Here is a 24,448-nt window from a genome sequence, read left to right as displayed (position 1 = left end):
TTTTTTTATATGTGATTGATCAATTGATTTAGTTTCTTGTAGATTCTCTTTGACAAGTTTGACAAATTTTATCAAAAATTCAGAGAGAAAAATTCGGAACAATGGATTCGGATTAAAGTAGAGCGAGATATTAAGGGTGATAACCTGTTATTCAAGTAGGCATAGTAGGCATTTTATATTTTTTTCATCCGCGCATCGGGAGATCCGAGTTAAAATCTATCTCCGTTAAGAAGATAAACAGCTAGGGCCATAACAACCCCTTACGTCGCCCTCTCGAGTACTGGGAATATTGTTTCGCGTCAAGGAACCGTTATTAAAGCGTTAATTTACATTTCTACCTACCTTGGGTTATTCTTCTTCCGCTCAACGCAAATCCGGTTTTATCGGAATTTTTTAGCCGAACCCTCGAAACCCCCCCCCCCCCCTCATATAACTCTCTCTTGTTTTCTTGTTATTATCTCACTGTTGATAAGCGTAGAATCCAATTTCGATGTATTTTTCTTGCGAGGGAGATTCATATCTCTCCAGATCTCTTTTTATTCTGATTTTATTACAATAAAATTATCAAAGAGAAATAACATGAAAATAAAAATGGTATAAAAATGAAGGTAGAAACAACAACGTATTACAATATATGTAATATATATTATAAATGAGGGAATTTTTCGATGCGGCGCTTCGAGAAATTTACATATCTTTACTTTTTTCACGGTTGATTTTCACAGCGAAAACGGCTTCAATTTTCATATACCTCCCTCGAAGACGTTGTATATGCACGAAGGCGACGTAAGTCGATCCATTTGGGTGGCTACGATGTTCCGGCAATATCGACTGGCCGGAGATTTATAGAGACGCCCTGAGAATTTTATCGGGGGCCATTGATCGATTTATCGGGGCGCCTGCTGCCGACTGCGAACCTATCCGAGCCGAAAGAAAGGCCTTATGCACGAAAGGAGGAAAGCCATCGCTGACTTGACCATAAATTAGAGCGATTTTTCGCGCCCCGGCCGTGATTTACAGCCTGCCAAGCGCAAACGCGAACCTATCATCATCGTTGTACCGCGCAAACCATCTTCCACTCCTAAAGTCTCCTGATCTTTATCCCTAATTCTTCGCATTTTGCATTTTATCGATTCCATTATTCTCGCACTTTCGCAAATCGTCGGTTTTCTCAACGTCTCGATGTTTGAATGTTAACGGAATTCTAACTCTTTTTGGAAATCTATCTTGTTTAAATTAATATATTAAATTAAACATGACTCTTCTTTTAAATTTCTTCTAAGATTTTTAACTTAATATATGAATCTATAAATCCTTGTTATTTCGAGATCTGCAAAGCAGTTGTCTCGAGTTGTCAGATTAGACTTTTATATTTTCGATTTATTCTTTTCAAATAATTGCAACATTTTTATTTAAATTTTCGATCTTTATATTAAATCTGCAACATGTTCGATTCTTTTATCTCTTCGATTTCAACTTCTTCAATTTTCACGTCTACATCTAGCACGTATTCAACTTCTGACATCCAGTACTTTCTTTAAGAACCTTTGCTCTTTGGTTTCTTGACTACTTCCACTTTTGACACTCGCTGAATTCTCGATCTTCGCATCCTCGAGGGTAAGGCATTAAATATTGACATTTCTTCATCCAAAATTCTACCCCGCCACCTTTGACACGAACCCCATCAGCCTTACCCCAAGCATCTTACAAGAATAAGAGACCAAGACGACGTAAGCCATGATGGCGGCTTTCATGGTACTACGATTGCATCTGCTGCTGAAATATCACACTTGACTAGCATGCGCGACGTGTTAACGTTATGTGACATAAGATGCTTATCGTATATCCGTGAAATTAATTACGCTGTAATTAATGCATTAACAGCGATTTTGCGACAGGATATATAAATAATCATCAATCCGATTATATTATAAATTTCAACTAAATGTTTACTTAAAATTGAAATATTACTAAAAAAAAAGTAATTCAATATTTTCTTTTCATATTTTATTAATTACGATGTTACATATTACACATTGCTAAATAAATATTATTTGAAATAAATCTAAACATCCAGTAAAAGAGACTTTTCTAAAATTTCTTTGACTGATGATTTCGATATATTTTTTAGGATGTTGCAAGAAAATAATTTATGTTTTTTTCCCTCGGTCACATATTTCCATATTTATTAATATTTCGAAAATATTTTCCCTATATGTTTATTCACGTAAGCCAAATTAATTTCGATAAAAACCGCCCGGCGCGAGATAAACGAGCACAGGATTTCAATAAACATTTCGCTCAGTTAATTGGTAATTAAGGGTCTAAAAACTCATCGACTATGGAAATGTAATTTCCGATATCGAATGCAAAAGTGGAGAGAAGAGAGTGGTCTTTTATCTACGGAATTTATGGTCACCATATCTTTCTGAAGCTAGATCTGAAGCTAGATAGGATATTCAAGCAATAGCAGTAAAATATTTTTCCCTGATGGAATTTTTTTCCATCAATTTTATACATATGGACCATCCGGGATGCTGGACTCATTCCGAGAGCAGCAGAGAGCAATAGAAAGCGATACTAGAAGGAAGAGATTCCGCGAAATCCTACGAGGATTCGAGAGGCACCAAGACCTTCACCGAAAGAGAATATAAAATCAAAGTCAACTTTAATTTTTTCATTATAATAAATATTATACCGAAACATTGGACATCATAAAAGTTATCTTCTTTGCAATTAAATCTTACAATTTTTGCAACGTATTGCAGTTTAAAAATGCTCACTTTTAATATAAACAAGTGGAATTAAACTAAATAGTATTAAAATAGATAATTAAATAAATTATATAATTGATTATACTATATAAAATATAACGTAAATAAAACGTTTTATATATTTTGTTAATAAATTTTCAAAAAGATATATTTAAAATAAAAAGTGGTAAAAATATTAAAGCGAAATGGCTAATTATTGAAAATCTTCTTAAAAATTTTGTACAACTCCTGCGAGCTTAAGTCCTAGAGAATGGACTCAAGCATGAAGTTTTATCCTTATCTGGCAGTTGCCATGAGCGTCTTGGATTATCATAGCTGCAGGAATGGTCGGATGAACACAGCGCCATAGTCGCTTTACATTAATCCATTAAAACAGGTCACGCTTGACGCAGTAAAGTTAATATAAGTAAATTAGAAATTTATCTAACATCTGCTTCAGCCACGTATTTTATAATGAGATCGTCGAGCGCCACTCATTACTTTGGTATGCTTCCTCTTTTAAATGGCGGGCGATAGTGCCGGTAATATTTTAGGCACTCTCTTCAGACCATATTGGACCAAGTGCCTCCTGTCAAATGGCAAGTACTAAAACTGATATGCCAATATAGTGTAATGATACTACTAAACTATATAGATATAATAAATAAAACGCTAAGTAAGAAAATTAAATAAGGACGAAGGAAACTTATATAATAACGTAATGTTAAAAAATAAATAACTTTTTTCTTTCATTACACATTGAAAATTGAATAATGCTTGCATGCTCATTTTAATTTATAAGGTGAAAAATAAAATAATATAATTTTATCAATTAGAAAATTAAATAAGCTCCAAAGTTAAATGTTATGCGCGTATTATTATATAAATAATTATATAAAATAATTTTATTTCAAGAAGAATTTAGAGTGTATCTTAAAAAATACATAAAAGATAGTAGACTTTAGAGTGGTTGATTAATAAAAAAATAACGAATAGGAAGTCAAGTGTGTAGATAGTGTGTTATGTGAACTAGTCAGTGGACGTGTACTAACCTCTACTTGTTTAACATTAACGACACGTCGAGTGGAAAGCGAATTATATAAGGCAAACTACATTAAGAACGAGTGTGCTCTTTCGTCCTGCATTTCTTGTTATTAATTATTAGAATACAAGATACTTTTATTAAAATTAGAAAAATCATAATTAGAATCAATTAAAGTTTAAAATCTATTATAATTAAAAGATTTTATATAAAAGAGAAAGAGTTACCTATTATTTTAAAATTAAAATTAAAATCAACGAAACATATTTAATTAGAAATCTAATTTTAATTTTAAATTAAATCTTTGTTATCTCGAATTGAGGATTTCTCCAATTCGACGATCATATCTTTTTAGAATTAAAAAAACAATCAATTTTTAATATAAGCTTTCTTTATTAAAAGTAAATTTTTTTTTAATTTTTTTAAAATTAAATTTTAAAATATTATCTATATGTTTAGTGAGAAATTGTTTGCGCATAGAGATATATTCTAAATGTTATAAATAAGTTATTTCAGACCTCAGATTTCTTCTTAAAACAAGCTTCATTCATCAATTGTATATATTTTACTAATTACTCTATTAATATTATTCCTAAGTATTGTACATATTGCATGCTACTAATAATGTTCCAACTAATAATAAATAAAAATAAACTTTATTTTCAAATAAACGATATTTTTGATAGACCGTGGATGGTCTTTTTAACGGGAAACACGCAATGTCGGCACGCGGAAAATCCGCTTTATAAACGTGTCATCATAGAGCGGACAGGCGATGAGAGCTCGAACCGATAACCCCCATCGCGATCCATCATCAGGCAGGGCGATACACGACAATAGCTCCGCTCTCATTAATTATTTTCTTTTTTTTGTTCCTCTTCGTTTTTTCCATGTTCGCGTTCCGAAACCGCGTGCGTCACGGCTGTTTACCGTCCTCGCATCCAGCTGTGTCGCCGTGAATGGCTTCCGGTAGGCGAGAGGCGAACCGGTTGTTATCATCTATCAAGTGCCATCGTCGCGGACAGACACTGTCAGCAAAATCGCGACGCTTTGTTGATGTTCCCCTGGTCGAGATTTGTCGCCGACGCGAATCCGACGCTCCCGAGACACGGGGTATTAAAAAATCGCTGCGCAAAAAATTGTCGACAGAGAAGGATTTGAAACTCACATCGTCGAACTCTGTCATCTTCTTTATAACGTCTATTGATTCGCCCGTTGGTTTGAACATTTTTCTATAAAGATCAAATTAATATTGACAATAATGTTCGGTGTTGTATATATAATATAAAGTATCCATTTCTTTTCTCCTATTTCGTTAATTTTGTTCTAATTTATTACTTTTTTTATTCTTTTGCAGAATTTTCCAAAACGTTTTTATTGCTAATTTTACTAATTTTTTATTGTTTAATCGATTTACCGTCATTTCCCGCAAAGTTACGCAAGTTTTGTTACGCAAGTTTATATCAGAAAACTGATGAAAGAAATTTGTGGTGCAATTATTGTCTAATGATATGCTGTTCACAAAAGTTTCTTTTAGTCTGGAACATTAAAAAGGTTTTTAATTAGAGTTTTTAAAAGAGTTTAAATGAGATTTTAATATTGTCAATTCTAATTAACGAAATATCATTAATAACGAAAGCTTCTGCGGAGCGCGAGTAAAGAAAGTTGTTACGCGAAAGAGCTTCAAGTTACTTATCGAGCTATTTCTCATTTTTATTTTATTTTTAAACCGGCATCTGCACCGAATCGATTCGATAAGCTTCCATATCATCTGAAATATGTCAAAAATACCTTTTTTAGTAATAAATTATCTAAATTTGATTATAAGGGAAAGAAAAGAGAGACAGTTCTAGCATTACTCCATTTGTCTAGAAAATTTACGGACTGCTCTGAAACTCATCACGTCATATCGTGGTTGTCTCCGACTATCGATTGTTTCCTCTGGCAACTGTTGCCGCATCTCGTGATCCAGCTTGTGCCGGAAAATATTTTCTTGGTATTCATTTCAAAATTCTAACACTCACTCCAAAGATTTCCGAAAAAAAGATTAAAAATTATTTAAAATAATTGTCTCTCAGAAGCCTTTCAATTAAATATTATAACAATAAAACTTTAAATTAATTTTTAATAAATATGTATTTTAATTCAGAATATTGAAACTTGCAATAAAAAGGTTTTTTTAAATAGATTTTAAGGGTAAAGGTTTTATAAAATTTTTTTGAAAAACTATAATTTTCTGAGCGGATTTGCAAAAATTTCTTTCACAAAATCATCTACTTGGTAAGCGAATGAGAAAAGTCATGTTTGTTGGATGGGATTTGACTTCTTTGGTTTCTCGTTGTTTTTCCGTTGAAGTACGTTCCATACTTTTTCATAACTATTTAAACACAAATCTCGACAGTTGCGCTCGAAAAATCTCGTTTCGAGATAATGGCAAAACTTCTCTCGGACTGCTCGGCCAAAATTATCCGCCAACTGTTCGGGATGAAGGCGCACATAATGCGGCCGATTACATGAGGGCTGAACGAACGAGTGAATGAACGAAGCGAACGAAAAAGAGCGTTGCACTGCTTTTTACATATCTACCAACGAAATTTTACGACACGGAAATATCGAGCGATGGCGGAACTCATTTATGCTCGTTACGCGTCTCTTATCGGTGCTCGTAGGATAAGAGGATGGAGGTTGAAAATCCGAAAAGCGTACGAAAATCTTAAATGATTCTTCCATTCTCCCAGGATATCTTTAAGACGGATTCTACAAACGGAGACCTATTCACGGACATAAGAGTGGCTAAAGGGGATATGTAAAGTAGTTGAAGATTATTCGTCGGATAAGAGAACCAATCTCTGTGTCGGACGTACAACCGAACACATAGTTAAGAAGTTAAGCAGGATTTTGCTATATTATTTCTATTTAAGCATTACAATGTTCTTTAACATAGCGTTTTTATTAGAACAATGGTGAAATTATACAAGAAAGAGAAAGAGACAGCATATAGGTGTGTGTATGAACAAAGTATATTTAAAATTACGCGAAGAAAGTTTGCAGAGAAAAATAAATAGAAAAATTAGAAGAATTGTATTTGAGAAATTTTTTTGAACATGTTTTTTTAACATATCAAGAGAAACGATAGCGTCGAGTGCATAAAAATAACGACAAGCTGTCTGTGACCACGTTTCTGTGTCATCGTCCAGCGCTACCGATTCTCTTTTTCTGAAAATTTTGTACCTCGAATTTTTCGATTGAAGAAAATAATGACGCAATAAAAAGACTTTTAATAGTATTTTTATGACGTTCTCGATATTCCAACTAGTCTGAAAAAACTGCTAGTCCCAAGCGGAGATGCGTCGGAAAATGAGATGCAAAAATGGCAAAAAAATGTCATTTTTTTTTATCAATTTTAGTACTATGTGTACGTACCAGAACGCGTCAATTTGGAAAATGATAGGAACTACATCGACAGAATCAAGGAGGAGGTTAAGCCGATATTGAGGAGAATTTACCATGAAGGACCTCGAATAACATCCGGGACGAGTGCGATACAAGAGCTGCGTTTATGATCGTCGAATTTGTGAATGCTTGAATTTAATAACCCATATTTCTCAGATATCTCGCTTTTAGAATTCTAAATTGTAAAATTTTTCAATTTTCCAAAATAACTTGAACATTTATAATTAAAACGTTATTATATTTTCTTGAATATTTTCGCTTTTTTTTTTTTAAACCTATTTAGTCTCCATTTTGTTATCATTCTTTTGCTCATATTTTTAGGTTTTAAACTTTTATTCGATCCTTATCACAGATTTGTACATTCTAACAATTTCGCATTCTTCATTTCGAATCTTGTTTATCTTTCTGTCTTAAATTGTGCTTTTATCTTTTTTTATCTTTCAGCTTATTTTCTTGAATCAATAATCCCTTTGTTTTACGCACTTGTTGGACTCTCTTAAAGCAAACAATTATCTTGTAAAGGAAATCGGAGGGAAAAGGGGGATGATAAGATTTATGAGGACGATAAACGTCGTTGTCCTGAGTGGCCACATAGAGCAGTCGTGAGAACGTCTCTAATAAGACGAGCGTATCCGGCGTGCACGTCGCTTCTGAGCTATATGCAAGCTTTTACCACGGCGATTCCGCTGTGAATACGAGCAATGAATGCAGCCGTGATAACCGCACCGTCGTCATCCTTATCTGTACACTGTAATCCTGTGTCACTGTAACTCGCAGGACGACGCGATAAAGTGCGCTGCACTGCAGTTGCACCCGACCTTGCCGCGCATCATTGTGCAAGTTTATCCTGACGTTAACCCTGCTACTTTCAGTTTTGCGTTACTCTCAGTTTGCATTTTGTTCTCTTTTTTTTTTTTGTTGCTGTTTTTATACCTGAATGTTTTGAAACTGAAAGGTACGAAATGTAAACCAAGAGTTGAAAATGGAAAAATTATAAAAAAGGGAATTTATAAATAAAGGGAATTTATAAAATAATATAAATATATATGTATAAATTAATATTTGCCAATGGCGTTGGAGGGTGTCGCCGCTGCAGTCCGACCTGCATCCATCGAGAGAATAGGAGATCCATCATCTCTCTGGAGTCGTGGGGATTCGAGAGATGTATATATATGTATTGTAATATACGTATATATGTGTATCATTATATTATGGACGTGTTATTCTAAACATGTTATTTGCGATAAATATCATTACATGCCTCGGCGGTAGTCGAAGGGATAAGATGCCTGCCCGGTAAGCAGGAGATCCAGGTTCGATTCCTGGCCGAGATGGTATTTTTTCGCAAAATAATTACGAGTTTTCACGGCTGGTTCGTAGTCGGGCTCCGTCGTGACGTTACATCATCCTCCCTTCTTAATTATACAAAGGGAATTTAATATAAATATTATTATGAATGTTTCAGCTTAATTCCAATTTTAAAATTTTAAAATTTCAAGAAAAACACGCACTTAATATCTAAATGCTTACATTGATACTTAATGCATAAAAATAATTTATTGGAAATAAATGGAAATGTTATTTTTGGAATCCATTCAATTTAGGATATCAAATATTGTGGCAATAAAAATCCAAATCTAATGAAATTTTGATATTTATTTATTTATTTATTTAAACTTAATTGGCAGAAATTGGAGCCATTTTGATTTAATAATTTCTGTTTTAATACTTTTGTATATCAAGCGTGTATGTATATGTGTGTGTGTGTGTGTGTGTGTGTGTGTGTGTGTGTGTGTGTGTGTGTGTGTGTGTGTGTGTGTGTGTGTGTGTGTGTGTGTGTGTGTGTGTGTGTGTGTGTGTGTGTGTGTGTGTGTGTGTGTGTGTGTGTGTGTGTGTGTGTGTGTGTGTGTGTGTGTGTGTGTGTGTGTGTGTGTGTGTACATTGTATATACACATATACATATCGTAACAACAAGAATTAAAATTTAATCTTACGTTAAAATCAAATGAAATTGGAACAGATAAAGTTTCGATTTCTACATGATAAATAAACAATGTATTTTTCTTTGTTAGCGGCATTTGCTAGTCAGGAGGCTGAAAGGATTAAAGGAAGCGTTGTTAAGAAGGCGGATGCAATATCGAGTTTGCAAAATAAAGCGATCTAACGGGAATGCAGGTAGTTCTCGTTACCATCTCGCTACCATCCACGATATCAAACTACGGAGCGCCGCTTTATGAATATGTAAAGTCCGTTAGAGGCGCCCCAGCAAATTGTTTGTGGATCGCATCAAATATTGACAGGGCGCTTGTAAATTTATTCACGGCCGAAATAATGTATCGCGGCCGCTATGAGGTCGGATAAGTTGAAATCCCGATTTTCCTCCCACAATAGGGAAATGAGATTCTTGCTCTTTGTTTAATGCAAAGAGAATCGTAAAACTGCGATTGCAAAATCCTTCAATATCTCGAATTCTGGATTTACGGATTTGATATCGAATTGGCGTTTGCAAATCAACCATGTCCTTTCCTTTTTATTATTAGATCTTCTTATCCCGAATTCCAATTTTTATTTCCCGGATATTGTAAATTTTGGATTTTTGTATTTGCTTTCTTGAAAAGCATTGAATGTTATCAGATTTTTGTATTTCTATATACATAAAGAGAAATTTCTAAATATTTGTGAGTTGTAATTCTCTTTATTCTATATCTTTTTGTAAGAAAGAAAACGATTATTGCAAAATAAAATTTATTATATCCCTAAAACATTATTCATATATAATTAAAATAAAAATCTTATTATTTTGATATTATATATATATGTGTGTGTGTGTGTGTGTGTGTGTGTGTGTGTGTGTGTGTGTGTGTGTGTGTGTGTGTGTGTGTGTGTGTGTGTATAAATATATATAAATAATATTTTAGAAATATTGTAATAAATTTTATTTAACAAAAATTTTTTTTAGAAAATCGTTTTCTGTCTTTTAAAAAGATATTATAGATAAGAATAAAGTATTAGAAAATTTGAAGTGAATTGCAAGAAGATTTCAACACTTCTAGTGTAACATGTCGACTATTACTAACAGAATTCTCCTGCGAATTCCTAGCCGTATAAAATGGACTTTAACGGATAACACGTATCTAGGGACGTGTATTTCGAACAATCGGTAGAGTCGCCAATTAGGAAGCACGTGAGGAAGCTACAAGGACGATAATGAAAATAATAATTAGCCAGCGTAGTTGCAGTCCATTAATTGATTTGACCATCGAGTCGTCATCGTTCTGGACGGTCACTTAATTAACACGGCCGACCAATCAAGCGGCCGTTTACTCTTCTAATCACATCGGCACTGTCCATTTTCCGCGACACGTTTATTCTTGCAAGATCTTTTTGCAGCAAATTAACTATCAAAAGTTATAAATAAATATCAAAATGTCGTTCTTTTGCGCAATTTCCGAGAGACTTTATTGGCTTAAATTATTTTTAATGAATTCTACAAAATAAATCTTGAAACGAAAAATTAAACTTGATTTTTTGAAGTAATGTAATTTAATATCTGTTTCACTGTACAACTTTTAACATCTCAAACATCAGAAAACTATATAAATTCAACTATAAAATTATATATACAATTTTAATCTTCTGTCACTAAAACAAAAAAAAAATCTAAAATATGGTGTTATTAATAAAATCAAATTCAGAACAAGAAATTTTGCATTTCTGTTAAAAATATATCTAGAACTGGTTATAAACTAATGAAAAGATTATAAAATCGTTGCGTTTTACGAGGGATTAGGAAAAGATTGAAGGATGCAAAAGGCAACAGGGTGATCGCGTGATGCGGGTCGTTATCGCGAGAATGATGACGCGTGATTTGTTGAATTATGACCGTTGCTCGGTCTGGCCGCAGCGATCACCCTCGCATGTTCACCCTTCCGGCATTACCATGAGGCAAATCAGATTGACGCACCCCTTTCGTGTGTACGAGCTACCGCCATCGCTGCCGCTTGTTTTAATTACATCAAAAGCGATAGGCGACACATCGCCCGACACGCATAGCTTGTTCATGACGAACAGAACTCGAATGAGCATCAAAGCCATTCGGCTTTTCATATACGTCTCATATATATCATTATTTGCGACAATATTAAGAATTAAATTATAAATATACTTAATTTTTACTTAGTAGTACTTGTAAGTTTTTTTTTATTATAATATAATTTCTTTAGATTCTATTTTATATTTATTTATTTATCATCAAAGAATTCAGATGAGAACTTAATTCTTTTTTATGCATTTCAAATCTTTAATATTAATTTTTTATTAATCTAACTAAATTACTTATAAATTGCAAATTTTTCAAATACTTTACGTTTAGAATCGTTTATAATCGTTCGATTGCTAGATTGTTGGTAAAGTTTGCATTTCTTCAGACATGGTAATTCTTTATCTCACTGTCAAAACTTCGTAGAACCTTAAAAGACTGAAAAATGACCTTTTAAGGCCGCGCGACGTGAACTATCAGGTGTCGAGGTTATGTCGATCGATCACAGGATAATTTTATTGATTACAGCCGGCGCGAGGGACGGCGGCGGCAGAAGATATCCTGTGATTGTGTTTGTGCACGGTGAGAGCTACGAATGGAGCAGTGGAAATCCTTACGACGGCAGCGTCCTGGCGAGCTACGGTGGTGTCGTCGTCGTCACCATCAACTATAGACTCGGAATTCTGGGTAAGTCATGACAGATGCCTTCGGTCCCAATTCGGTGACATTTAGATCCTTCCAGCTTCTGAATCCTGGATTTCCAGGAGAGCCAAATCTCCTGTTTTTTGGACCTGAAAATCCTGGATGCTCGGAGATTTCTGTATTTCTGTTCTAAATCCTCCCTGTGAAACTCCTATATAAATTCTGAAATGGAAGATTCAACCTCGAAGATTCCTTAACTCGTTAACATGCTATCTCTCGTAAATTCTTAATTCTTTCTAATTTTCTAGTTTCTCCTTGCATTTTTGAATAATAAATTCCACCCACAAAATTTCTATTAATTACTAAACTTTTGCGCTTAAATATTAATTTTTTAAATCTCTTTTTATATCCGGTTTGCTTTATAAAATTTTAAATTTCTATATTCCTTGAAAAACTATATTAATTTCCAAATAATCGTAATTCTTTGCGTATCTATTTCCTTTAAATTTCTAAATAATTTCCGTTCATTTCTAGTATACATCTCTTATTTCTTAGCTTCCATACATTCCTTCCATCTCTTCTGTATTAAACACCTCGATAATTAATCTCGATTGCTGAGTCAGATATAACTTTTGCAAACTGTTCGGAACTCAGATAAATCACATATGTTAGTTGCTCGCTTAATGGTGTGAAACGCTACCTTGCAGCAGTTAAGGTTTGAAACGAGCCAGTCGACCGTAGCTCATTAGCTATTTAGGGCCGGTTGCACCAATGTCACTTAACGCTAAGTGTGTTTACTCAATTTTCCTGCTCTAACCAGGCAATGTCCAAGGCTATAATCGCGAAAGAGACGACTAAGCCAGGTCAGTGATACAATCGGCCCTTGAAACCGGTCGATTGGTTTGAAATATCTCTCAGAAGATGGCGATCCGGCGCGTTACGCCGACACGTCATTAGACAGAACTTGTTACCCTGTGACGTTTGACATGCGACGCTCGTACTGTTCGACGAGTAAGAAGCTGCAGAAAAAGTAGTGGAGTATGAAGAAACGAGTGGTGAGAAGTTGGCCGCGACCGCCACGAGGATTGCAAGTTCCGGCGACCTGGCTTGTTGCCTGGCAACCCGGGCAACCAAATCTAATAGGAAACTCATTACGGTCAGGTCTTCCGTTTCACCAAACTAAATTCTTGACTCCACCCTCTCCCTTCCCCCCCCCCTCCCACACACACACACACACACACACACACACACACACACACACACACACACACACACACCCGTTCACCAGCAAACCCTGCTGTTCTCATCTATACTCACATTGTATACAAGGTGTCTTAACACTCTTTCACTTCAATGAAAAAGAGAATTGAAAATCACAAAACTAAAAATTTAGGCAAAAAAAAAAACCTAAAAATCTGAAAATGAAACCAAATCTAAAAAAAATCTGAATAAACCGATGTTTCGGATTTGGACTATTATTAAATTATCCTAAAATTTTTTAATTTTATTAACTAAATTTTAGTTATAGTTGTAAAATATTGTCAGATTAATACTTGCTCTTTCTGCAAACTAAAACACAACAATACAAGTTAAACCGAAATAGCGAAGAGAATAGCATTAAAAGAACATCTCTTGTCAAAACAAGTTTGAAAGGTGACACACGATGACAGCAAATAGTAAATCCAAATTCTAGAATGCAATTTTGCCGATATTGAAAATAAAAAACAAAAAGAGCCGCGAGAGAAAAAAACCGCAGCTAGTAGCGGGATGAAATGACGACGCCCAGGAAATTCCACTCCGCAGCGGCCGTAGCATTTTTTCGTCGCGCGCGCGCGCGCGCGACCTGTTTTTTTTTTTTCTATTTTCCTTCGTTTCGGAAAAATGATGCGGCGCTTTGTGAACGCCGAGCCGACCGGCGATATCCACCGAGCCCTACTCTCTCCTCCATCCGCGCGTGTATACCAGCGTGTACCGGAAAATTTAAATCAACGAATAGCGTTCAGCAGTTCCATTGTAACGAGAAGAATAGGAGACGCGGAAGCGCAGCGCGACAGATACGCCGGAGGTTGAATATCAAATGGGACATGACCGGTGCTTTATTTCTATTCCGCTTTCATGTTCTCACACCTCTCTCGTGCGTGTGAACGCGTGCGAAAGAGCTTTGTGCAATTTTTTTTTTCCCCCCCTTTTCGATGTGGAGCCCGAGGAATCGTTATTGGATCGGACCAGACGTAGCCCGAGGGTGAGAAGCCGAGACGAGAAGACGCCACCCGTCGTAAGATGAAAAAGATTGTGCGAGGCGAGGCAAACGTCCCATTATACAAAAGTCTCGGGAGATTCTAATCCTACGGGAATTCAACGTTTCCAAAAGTCCAAAGAGAAACTTTGAAGGAGGTACGAAAATCGCACTATCCAACAACCCGATCGATATCAGATTGCATTACTAACGTCCTATTGAATAAAAGTCTTAGGAGGTAGGTAAGTACAACAAGCAGCGAGAATTCAATCTCCTATAAAACTTTAAACTCTAGGAAATTGAAAGAAAAATAAGGAAAAATGTAAATTATATAAATATACCAGATAAAATGTTTGGATGATAATTACATCAGCAGCAACTTAATATAAAGATATATTCTCACTGTGTAAATATATATTTAGTAGAAATATATATTTTCATACAATTCCGTTAAATTAAAATTTTACAATTTGTAAAAACTGTATCTATGAAAAATTCTCAAAAGAATAACTTGTTGCTTGCGAGGTGTTTTATAAAGGTTTTTCTATAAAGCTAATAATTAAATGCAGCAATACGCAAGTAGCTTATTTATAAAAAAATTCTTAAAAATAATAATCTTGTACATTAGCAGCAGAAAATCTAGTGAAAATCAAGTTTGCAGAAATTAAATAAAAGAAACACATGGAATGGGGGAAAATCCCTCTACGCGACAATCCGATCAGGGTAGTTATTAAACAATCTGCAGGAACTTGTAATCCAATCTGATCCCATAAGAACCTGCGTGACCCTCCCTAATCCTGAAAAGAAAATTCAGAAAAGGGGAAAGTTGGGGCGTTTTTCCATTCAGCATGGCTTTCCAAATTATCGATTTGGCAAGGCCAGCGGGAAACAGTCGGCGCAACATCGTTGACCTAAATCCTGGCGACAGTAACGCCTCCCTTGTTAAAGCACCGAGTGCCCTAAAGTTAATGCGCACTGGCAAGTATATACACGGCGGCTCATAATGGGAATAATCCTCTTAGTTCCGCGAAGAACAATCATCTCCAGTATGTCGGCGGGTAAATATGATGGATAATTTAATGGCGCGGCGTTTCGAGCAACGAGGCAAACATACCGACCAGGCGCAGTCTTATTGCTGGAGTGAAATATCACGTCGCCGAACTTAACAGCAACAACAATCGTCGCTCGCGATGATTTAATTCGGCCGAATGAAAGGAAGGAAAAGGTGGAAGATCCTCGAAGAACCGGCCTGATTCGATTAGCGCTAATTTAATTTCCTCTTCTGTCCGTATTAAAAAGAGACCGGAGCTAATTGAGTACATGGATAGCTGACACTAATAATGATTTTTGGTTTCGTTTAATTAAAATATTACTTGTAGAATAATTGTTCAAGAAGGGATATCTATCTTTTGCTAATTAATAATACTTTTTGTAATCTTAATTAAATGAAAAAGTAAAAATTATGATAGAGATACCAGATATTTTGCGCCAATTTATTCTTATACTCATTTTCTAATTGGCTTTAGAAAAAGAAGAGTATAACCATAATTAGAAAGAGCAATGGAAATGCATTTAACCGAAATAACTTCGTTACTATTCAGAACGCGTAATATCGAAATTTCTTCGTCGTGTTTCAATATTTAACTGCCGGAGAGGGTCTACACCGTTGGAACAAATACGAGAATAAATATGCACAAACCTGGACGGTTGGCAGATTTACGAATCCAGATTTATTTCAGCGGAAACGGAAGGGAAAAAGTAAGATCGGTCTATTGACGAATGTATTTCGACGAGGACGAAGTCGAAACGGTTTGCGTATCATGAACAATGCTGAACCCGACAAATCGGGTAAGACTGTTGCCAATGGCGCCATCCGGTCGTCATAAATATCACCTCGACTCCGCCAATTGATAGCAATATCTCGTTCGGCAAAACGATACACAAAGTAGGACGTGATACGCGTCTGAACACTAAATCATACCGGCTGCTCGCTAGACGAGCCAATCTCTACATCCCCGTAGCCATTTAACGCAGGAGAAACTGTGCCCGGTGCCAGATTCCTCTGGTAGTTCAAATAATTTAAGTATCGATGGATGCAAAAATCAATTAATTCATCAAACAAAATATATTTATGTAAATTAAATTTAGAACAGAAGGCTGAATTTTATTGAGTTAGAACATAATTTTTTAGAGCAAATTATGATTTAAACTATAGAAATTGAACTCTTTTAAGAAAAAAATTATATCAATTATTAGTTTCAAGATTAGTTTTAAAAATTTAACAACAAAATGTGTTTCTTTTAATAATAAAAAAACATTTAAAGAAATATGAGAACATCACAATTAGTTCAATAATCAATATAAATAAATAGAATTTTCTATCAATACAGATTTTTAAAAGTTAATAGGACAATCAGTAATTCAATAAGTCATCAAATATTTATTATAATTAATATCTAAATTTAAGAATAAACAATTAAATATACTTCTAAGAAAAATAATGAATGACTATAATTGTACCTCCAGATTTCCCTTATTTCCTCATTTTTCTTTCATTCATTTCTTTCATAACCAATCCAATAATTTCATTATATCCCAGATTTAACTGGTCTGTCAGTCGATAGTCCGCGACATGCGACGATTAGAATTAAGCCCATCGGCAGTAATTCCGGTGCGATCACGATGATGTTATACCAGCCGTAACCATCGATAATGGACACCGAGAGCATCGCGTTGACCAAAAGCGGGGCTTGTTTTGATTGCAGGCTTTCTAAACGCCAACACAGACTCGCACTTACGCTCGCCGGCGAATTACGGTCTGATGGACCAGATCGCAGCGTTACATTGGGTGCAAGAGAACATCGCTTATTTCGGGGGTGATCCCAAAAACGTCACGCTGGTAGGACATGGCACGGGCGCCGCCTGCGTGAACTTTCTGATGACCAGCCATGCAGTTCCTGATGGTGAGTTATCCTTCCAACTCACGTTCAAAATGCTATTCAATTTTTAATTCATGCAGGAAACGTTTTTGTACAGTAAATAAATAATTATTAGGTTGAAGATTTAAAGAAATAATTATAAAATTGTAGAGAAAGCTCATGGTTTAAACCCATGATCTAAAATCTGTGAATTGGTTAAATTCACAAATTAAAAAAGCTGCTATGTGAAATACGTTATTATTATGTAATAAAATGTACTTTCGCAAACTTTTACTCGCAAAGAGCAAAAATGTACTTTCAAGAGTCTTTTAATCTTGGATACTCGTAGAGAAACGTTCCTGCAACGGTTTAGTGTCTTAGAGTAAGCTATAGAAAGCCGTTCCTCTTGTCGCATGGAAACAGATAATGTCACACAGAAATGGTAGAGTGAAAGAGGGGAACGGGAGGGAAAGAGGGTCGAGGTAGAGGTCGAAGAGCGAGAAGCCGCACGAGACAATGATACGGAGAAGCTAGGAATAATGGGATGGTTTACCAGATGCCATAAATTATGGAGGAATCAGCTGGTCCAACCACCATTGACAACTCGCAGCTGTAGTGAATTATCATCCAGAAGGTCCTCCGGCGATAAGCTTTGCGGTTCCGAAACAGATTGCGACACTTTGTTTTTTGTATCCTCGAGCTGATAAAACCAGTATCACATGACTCATCGAAGAATGCGACGAAGAATAATAGCGAGCGATTTCTGGCCAAAAAATTATATCGTATCTCCTCCTTTCGTAAACTGATGCCATTTTTCACGTAAGAACTGACCGCAACACGGCGATAAATAACAAAATACAATAAAGTTTAAATTCTCACTGTTAGATTATAGATTTTTTTAATTTTTTGAAAATTTAAAACTTTTAATTTCTGAATGGTTGAATTTAAAACATCTGTGGAATTATTTTAGAATTTAAATTTACTTACATAAATCTTTTAATTTCTTTTTAAATTGTTCTCTTCTACAATTAAAGGTTAATCTTGGATATTTTTAAAATGGACATTTTGTCCATTTTATTTCTCCGTTAATCTCTGGTCATTGAATATGTACATCTTATTTGTCCCTCATATTTTGTATCCGGCTTTTTTAAATCCCGAAATTTTTATTTCTTAGTTTCTCCTTTGATTCTGTGCCTTGAATAATTTATATGCTTGACTTTGGCTTCCTCAAATCCTGATTTTTTGATTTTTCGAATTTTCGATTGCTTCAATCCTGCATCTTAAATTTCTTGGCTCCTTGATCTCATAGTTTCTTTTCTTTTCAAGTAATCCTAATATTCGTATCTCTTTTCTCAATTCTTCGTTTCCTTTGATCCTGCACCTTTAATTCGTCGAACGCTTGGCTCCTGGGATCTTGTTCCCTCGAAGGAATTAATTAATCCTCGGGTATTGTAGAGACCTGCCATTAAATCCAAATAACGCGACGGAATTTGAGCTGGCGATAATCCTTTAATAGTCCTTTAATGTCGCGAGCTTCGACACCATCTTATCGTTCGGTGTCGTCCTCTCGGCGACGACGGATATCGGAAGAACGGGGCCATCTTGATTCCGTAATATCGGAAATACGTCAAGGATACCACTAGGATATTCACAGTTTACCTTGGTATCTCCTTTGCTAAATGAATGAGACCGAATCAGATATGATTGACATGTATCGGACTGATAAGATCATTCTCGAAGACACATCTCGTCAAATATCAAGACGGCTGGCCGACTAAAGACTACCCTTACGATTACATGTAGAGGTAGCCTGTCGCTTTTTCCTACGCTCTTCGCTTGCTTGAATACTCAATTCTGTGAAGATACAGAATTTATTAAATATTAGAATAGAACTTTGATCTTGTGTTGAGTACAAATTGATAATATACATATAATTAATATAATTAATGTTTGTTAAATAAAATTTAATAATAATATTGAAAATAAAATTAAAATAATTTATTAATATGTAACAAAATAATGATAAAGAATAATACAAACAAAATGAATCCGTTAATTAATTATAAATAATTAGTAAATATTATATAAGAAAGAGTTTTTGTACATTTCTTTATTAATACTGTGTATATGTCGGGATCTAATATATGACATCTTTCATAGAATCTCTCGTCTCTTCAAGATATCAAGATTAACGACTCACAAGATTGGGATTAAGCGACTTATCCCGGTCTTCTGTATTAAATAATAGACGAACCAACACGACGAAGCTGTGTAACATCATGTTCACCTTGCTGCCTTAATTTTCTTCGTGCTACAAACCATGCACTCTCTTGTCTATTCATATCTTACGTAATGTCCAATTTTGCGACTCGTGATGAGAAAATTAATGACTCATAAGCTCCTGCTCAATTCTTTGTTCTTCACGAGATATTACACGTTTTATTATTATTAATAAAGGAAATAAACCTTTAATTTTTTTTATTTTTCTCTATCTTTTCTGTAGAAAAAATAAAAGTTGTTAATTAAATTGAAAGATGTTTGAGCAGCCCCAGAGAATAAATAAGAGCCCATTTATTTAATTATTAATTTTCTCCTTTACGTAATATTAACGTAGAGGTAACGAGCAGAGACATTCTGTAAATAAATAAAATTATTACAAATGTAATAATCAAATAATTTCCATAATGGTATGGAAGATAATGATTTATCTCTTCTCTATAAAAATTCTTTGATTACATTTTTCAATATCGCAATATACTTATCTTTTTTTTAGACATCTTGTATATAACCACATTCGGCGAGTCTTGCCCCTCATCTTTAGAGCGGAAATCGCTGATAACGTCGTAATGGAAGTCGTTGATTGGAAATAAATCTATCGAGCGGTCGAGATGAGTATTCGTTACTATGCATTGAAACTCGGATTGTATTTCGTTTACTCAGGTAATATCGTAGTTCCGTTCGCGAAGGGAATCGACCCCGAAATCATCTCGAAATTCAATTCTGCGTCGCGATATATAATCTCTTCCCACGCGAACAAACACTTTTGCATTACGAGATACGATTTGTGAATCCCAAGATAAAGCGAGCCCTTTCGAAAAGCGTGACACAAAGACTTGGCGCGGAAATTTCGAAATCGTATCTTGAACACGTTTTGACGTTTCTAAAATATAGAATTTTTACGACGTGAAACGGTTTTTAAAGAGTCCGGGAAACAAAGAACAGAAAGATTGCAACGTTGCTAAAACTGTATAATAATAACAGCCAGGAAAATACTTAGGATCTAAAGACTTTATAAAGTATTATTAATAATTAATTATACCTCTAGTTAAGAGTTTCTATGCCGAGCGAAACTCTCACATTGTAAAGTATACATTAATAACGTCTTGATGATGAAAAGACCTTCATTTATTTATTATTATTATTGTTGGTGAGAATAATGAATTACATTTTAATTAACAATAGATATAGGCCGAGTACATGTTAACTAACTAACAAACGTTAACTACAACGCGAAACATTTCCTCGGCAAGCAGGATCTTGGTTGCTAAAGTCTTTTTAATATGAAATAAATTCAATTAATTATATTACCAACTACGTGCCGCTTTGGTTCCAGCAGACTTTCAACGTAGTGGTTCTATAATAATTCGATGATCAATATTATTATTGATATCGATTAAAATCCCTTTTATTATCCCCCCCTCCCCCATCAGAAATATATATTGCGAAAAATATCACACCTCAGTCCAGGGATCGAGCCTGGAAAATTTTAATTAACATTTTTTTACAAAGCAAAAAGTCTATCTGATGTTTGTCAAGACTCGTAGCAAATCTTGTGAAATGTACGTGACATCAACGGTGGTGCGATTGTAGGTCTGCTGTTCCATCGAAGCGTTCTGATGTCGGGCAGCGCGCTTTCACCCTGGGCGTTGGTGAGAGGCGCCGCCAATTACGCCATGCAGGTCGCCAAACACCTAAATTGTTCGTCGGTGAGTATCAGCAAACATGTCCTCCTATGATCGCATCGAAATTATCCTGCGCGTCAGCCTATAATTTCATTAATCATTCCGTCACCCTTTTCCATCATACGAGCCTCTTACCTCAAAAGTAATGACATTTCCCTCTATTAAACACTGTGAAATTTAGTGAAATTCGTGGAAATTCGAATTAACGCATTTCTGCACATGTGCGTATTTAACTTTAAAAACGTTGAAATTTTACAGATTAAGATTTATAGAAAGTTTTATTGCCTTTGTCAAGGTAAATTTTAAAAGTAATAAAGTTGAAAAATAAAAAATGCGTAACGCGGTGAAAATGTTTTTCGGACGAAAGGTTTTAAAAAAAATGTAGAAAACTCCAGGCAGATTTTAATTTTATGAGACAGCCAATCCCGGAGTTAAATTTGAATACGTTTCGTTTATTTTAGTTTGCTTGGGTGAGACCGATCGACAAAAACACGTACCTGTTATATTTTATCGTGTCAACACTCTCATCGCTTTAATTCTTATTCGCTCGTTTTCGAGCGTGGCTCCCATAATTCGCAATAATGCCGATCGTCGGCAGTGAAACGACCGCGTAAAAGCGGACGGGCATAAATTAAAATATCAAATGCGGGCATACTCGCGCACCCGTGCCCGGTGTTTTTGCAGCATTAATTACGCAGTACCAATTATATTAACGGCGTGTTTCAATTAAGCTAATATACACTCGAGACGTCGGTCCCAATAGGCGAATGCGCGCACTTTCAATAAAAGGGACGTTAAATTTCGCAAATTACAATTACTGGCCGATACAAATTTGCTACGCGTTACAGTTATAGGAAAACAGTGACAATTATTTTACCAGTTAGAAATTTCTTGATTACTTTAATAACGTTTCATATATCGGTTTTGCAGGAAAATAACGTTGAATGATAAAATTGTAGTTATTTCAAATTTCAATAAATGATATTGCTATATCGATATTGCACAGATTCGTCGTTCCTTTCTCCTCTTTATCATCCATTCTTCTTCTTTTTTCCACAGAAATACACTTCTGCTACGTTTCTTTTTTCTCGCTCTCTCTCTCTCTCTTTCTCTCTTTCCACAAGTCATGAAAAATATGTTGTTCTCGATTGACGGTTATTTTATTAAAGGTGAATTACGTATTTGGCTCACTTTATAACCGCAGAGCCGTCGTGACGTATCCCTTATTGAAATTGATATGCAGCTCTGTAAATTCCGACGACGATATTCCTGATCCTCGTTGAAAGTGCCTCGATATCTACAAGCCCGTCGCATTTTCTTGTCCATCAAAAATAACGCAATAAAAGATAACCCGGTTTCGACAGAGTTTTTCCAATTCGAACTTTCCCCCGGTGAATATTTCGGGCGTGTAGATGAAGGCGGAGGTGGAAATAAAATTGATTCTCGCTACAAGTTCGCCGATCCGAACGGCATAATATAATCCGCATCTCAATTTTCATTTTGTGCGCCACCATTTTTTCGCGGGGTGTTTTTAGAAACATCGCGTTGTTAAAACGATCGACGTTTAATCCTCGTTAAACCGTTACTTTTAGTAGCAAACCGCAAATCGCGGCCGTTTAGGCATGATGCGCCGTATTTTTTGAATAACAATTCGAAGCTTTTTTTCGCGTTGATCGCATCAGACGAGAAAAAGAGGAGAGGGAAGAGAATCTTGAAATTTATATGATTTTGTTTCTACTCTCGCGAAAAATCGTTCCTCGGGTATATCGCTGAATATTTTCCTGCATTTACGTTTATTTTCCAGCAATCTACTCAACAAAAGGATTCAAACGCGAAGTTTTTGTCACGTTTGTTCACGTAATAATAAACGTTCCCGTCATTTTTCAGAAAGAAAAATTCTCTTTTCTTCCTCTTGTTTTCTTCCCTCTCATCGATTTTCTCGTTCGTATATACAATAAACTGCGCTTAACGCGCATGGGATAACTCACGTGGCAAATCGACCCGAGCGTAAGCGGAAGGCATTTCCAGAGTTGACGCGTTTCGCGTGGGATGTGCCGCGGGATCGTGTCGGGAAAGGACCGACATTTTCCGGCGGCATTCCTCGGCGAGGATATACCGTATATCGGAAACGAGGACGGGCGGCGCGGCCTTAACGAGGCCACTATCCTGCGCCGGCACACATCGCCGGTAAGGTAAACAAGATTTTCGTGTGCGTCGCTCAGCGGAATTCTAACGGCGGTCCGGAGGGCTGGACCGACGGGCTACTCGCCACGCCGGCTATTCGCTTTAATTCGGGGCCGCGCGTAAATGAATTGCTTTAGCGTCGGTAATCGTCTTTGGAAATCCAGCTTCCAACGTAGACGCGTCGGCCAGCCGCAATTGAATGTCGAATCGCCCGCTGACCAAATGCGATGTTCGGCGTGTGTGCAAATTGCCCGCCCGCCCGCGCGCACGTGGACGAGGTCGAACACGAGGACGAGAATGAGGCCGAGGACCGCCGTTCTCTGTCGAACGCTCCTGATTGTACCGATCTTCGTTCCCGATAAAATTACCCGGCACAATCGCGCCAAATGTTACGACTTAATGGGGGCATCCCGCAGCTCGCGCGGTCTTAATTGTAACGACAGGTTCTATGGCCAATCTGGAGTTTTGTTTCCTAAGCGAGGAAAGCGTGGAGATTATCAATTGTGATCGTTCAATTTTGCCCGTCGTTGCTCATCGTTGTAATTAAAACTTAATTATGTTTTTATGTTACATAATTACGTTTTATTATTGCAATTAAACGTAATTATGATTCTGTTAAAGTTCGCTCGCAAATTAAACGAGGAAAATTTTATTATTTATTTATTTTGCCTGATCTAGTTTTCAAAGTTCTGCTATATTGATTCGCATAAATTCAGAAACTGTTGTTATGAAACCCCCATTTTCCACGAGAGAAAGAGAATAAAACGCATTTAAAAACATTAATACTTTTTTCGTTTGTACACTTATAAAGTATAAAAAGTCAGTATACAGAGGATTCTAATGGTTATAATGCTTATAAATATTATAATGCTTATAAATATTATCTTATGTCCTAGGTAGCGGAAGATCCTCAGGCTCTGTTAAAGTGTCTGAGAGATGTGTCCTTGAGCGAATTGGTGTCGGTACCTGTTAAAGGACTCGAATTCGCGCCAGCCTTTGGTCCTAGTATAGACGGCGTCGTAATCGATCCTGGCGATCCCGAGGATCAGGACTACACCCTACAAGTAGACACGATCAATACGCTCAACAACATCCTCCTGAGGAAGGACGTCGTGGCGAAACTGTCGAGGTATTGTCTAGCTCATCTTTTTGTTTCAATCGTTATAACTAGCGAAATCGAGCTTCGGGGCAAGAGAAAATAAATAGTGCGAGAAACAAT

At 35.9% G+C, this 24,448-nt stretch overlaps 1 protein-coding gene across 2 annotated transcripts in view; it reads left to right on the top strand.

Annotated features, from left to right (window-relative positions):
• Nlg3 (Neuroligin 3) overlaps positions 1 to 24,448 on the top strand; it is a 128,510-nt gene that overhangs the window by 96,885 nt on the left and 7,177 nt on the right. For both annotated transcript variants that reach the window (XM_011631797.3, XM_089076815.1), the window contains exons 2-5: positions 11,816 to 11,974; positions 16,931 to 17,128; positions 20,954 to 21,069; positions 24,126 to 24,358. In XM_011631797.3, the coding sequence (XP_011630099.1) occupies positions 11,816 to 11,974; positions 16,931 to 17,128; positions 20,954 to 21,069; positions 24,126 to 24,358 (706 nt within the window). The remainder of the gene's footprint in view (positions 1 to 11,815; positions 11,975 to 16,930; positions 17,129 to 20,953; positions 21,070 to 24,125; positions 24,359 to 24,448) is intronic.

This window comes from Pogonomyrmex barbatus, unplaced genomic scaffold, assembly GCF_055798465.1.
Source record: "Pogonomyrmex barbatus isolate J1 unplaced genomic scaffold, ASM5579846v1 scaffold2, whole genome shotgun sequence".
Lineage (NCBI taxonomy): Eukaryota > Metazoa > Arthropoda > Insecta > Hymenoptera > Formicidae > Pogonomyrmex > Pogonomyrmex barbatus.
The sequence above is the reverse complement of the archived record's forward strand: the minus strand, read 5'-3'. Positions and strand labels throughout refer to the sequence as shown.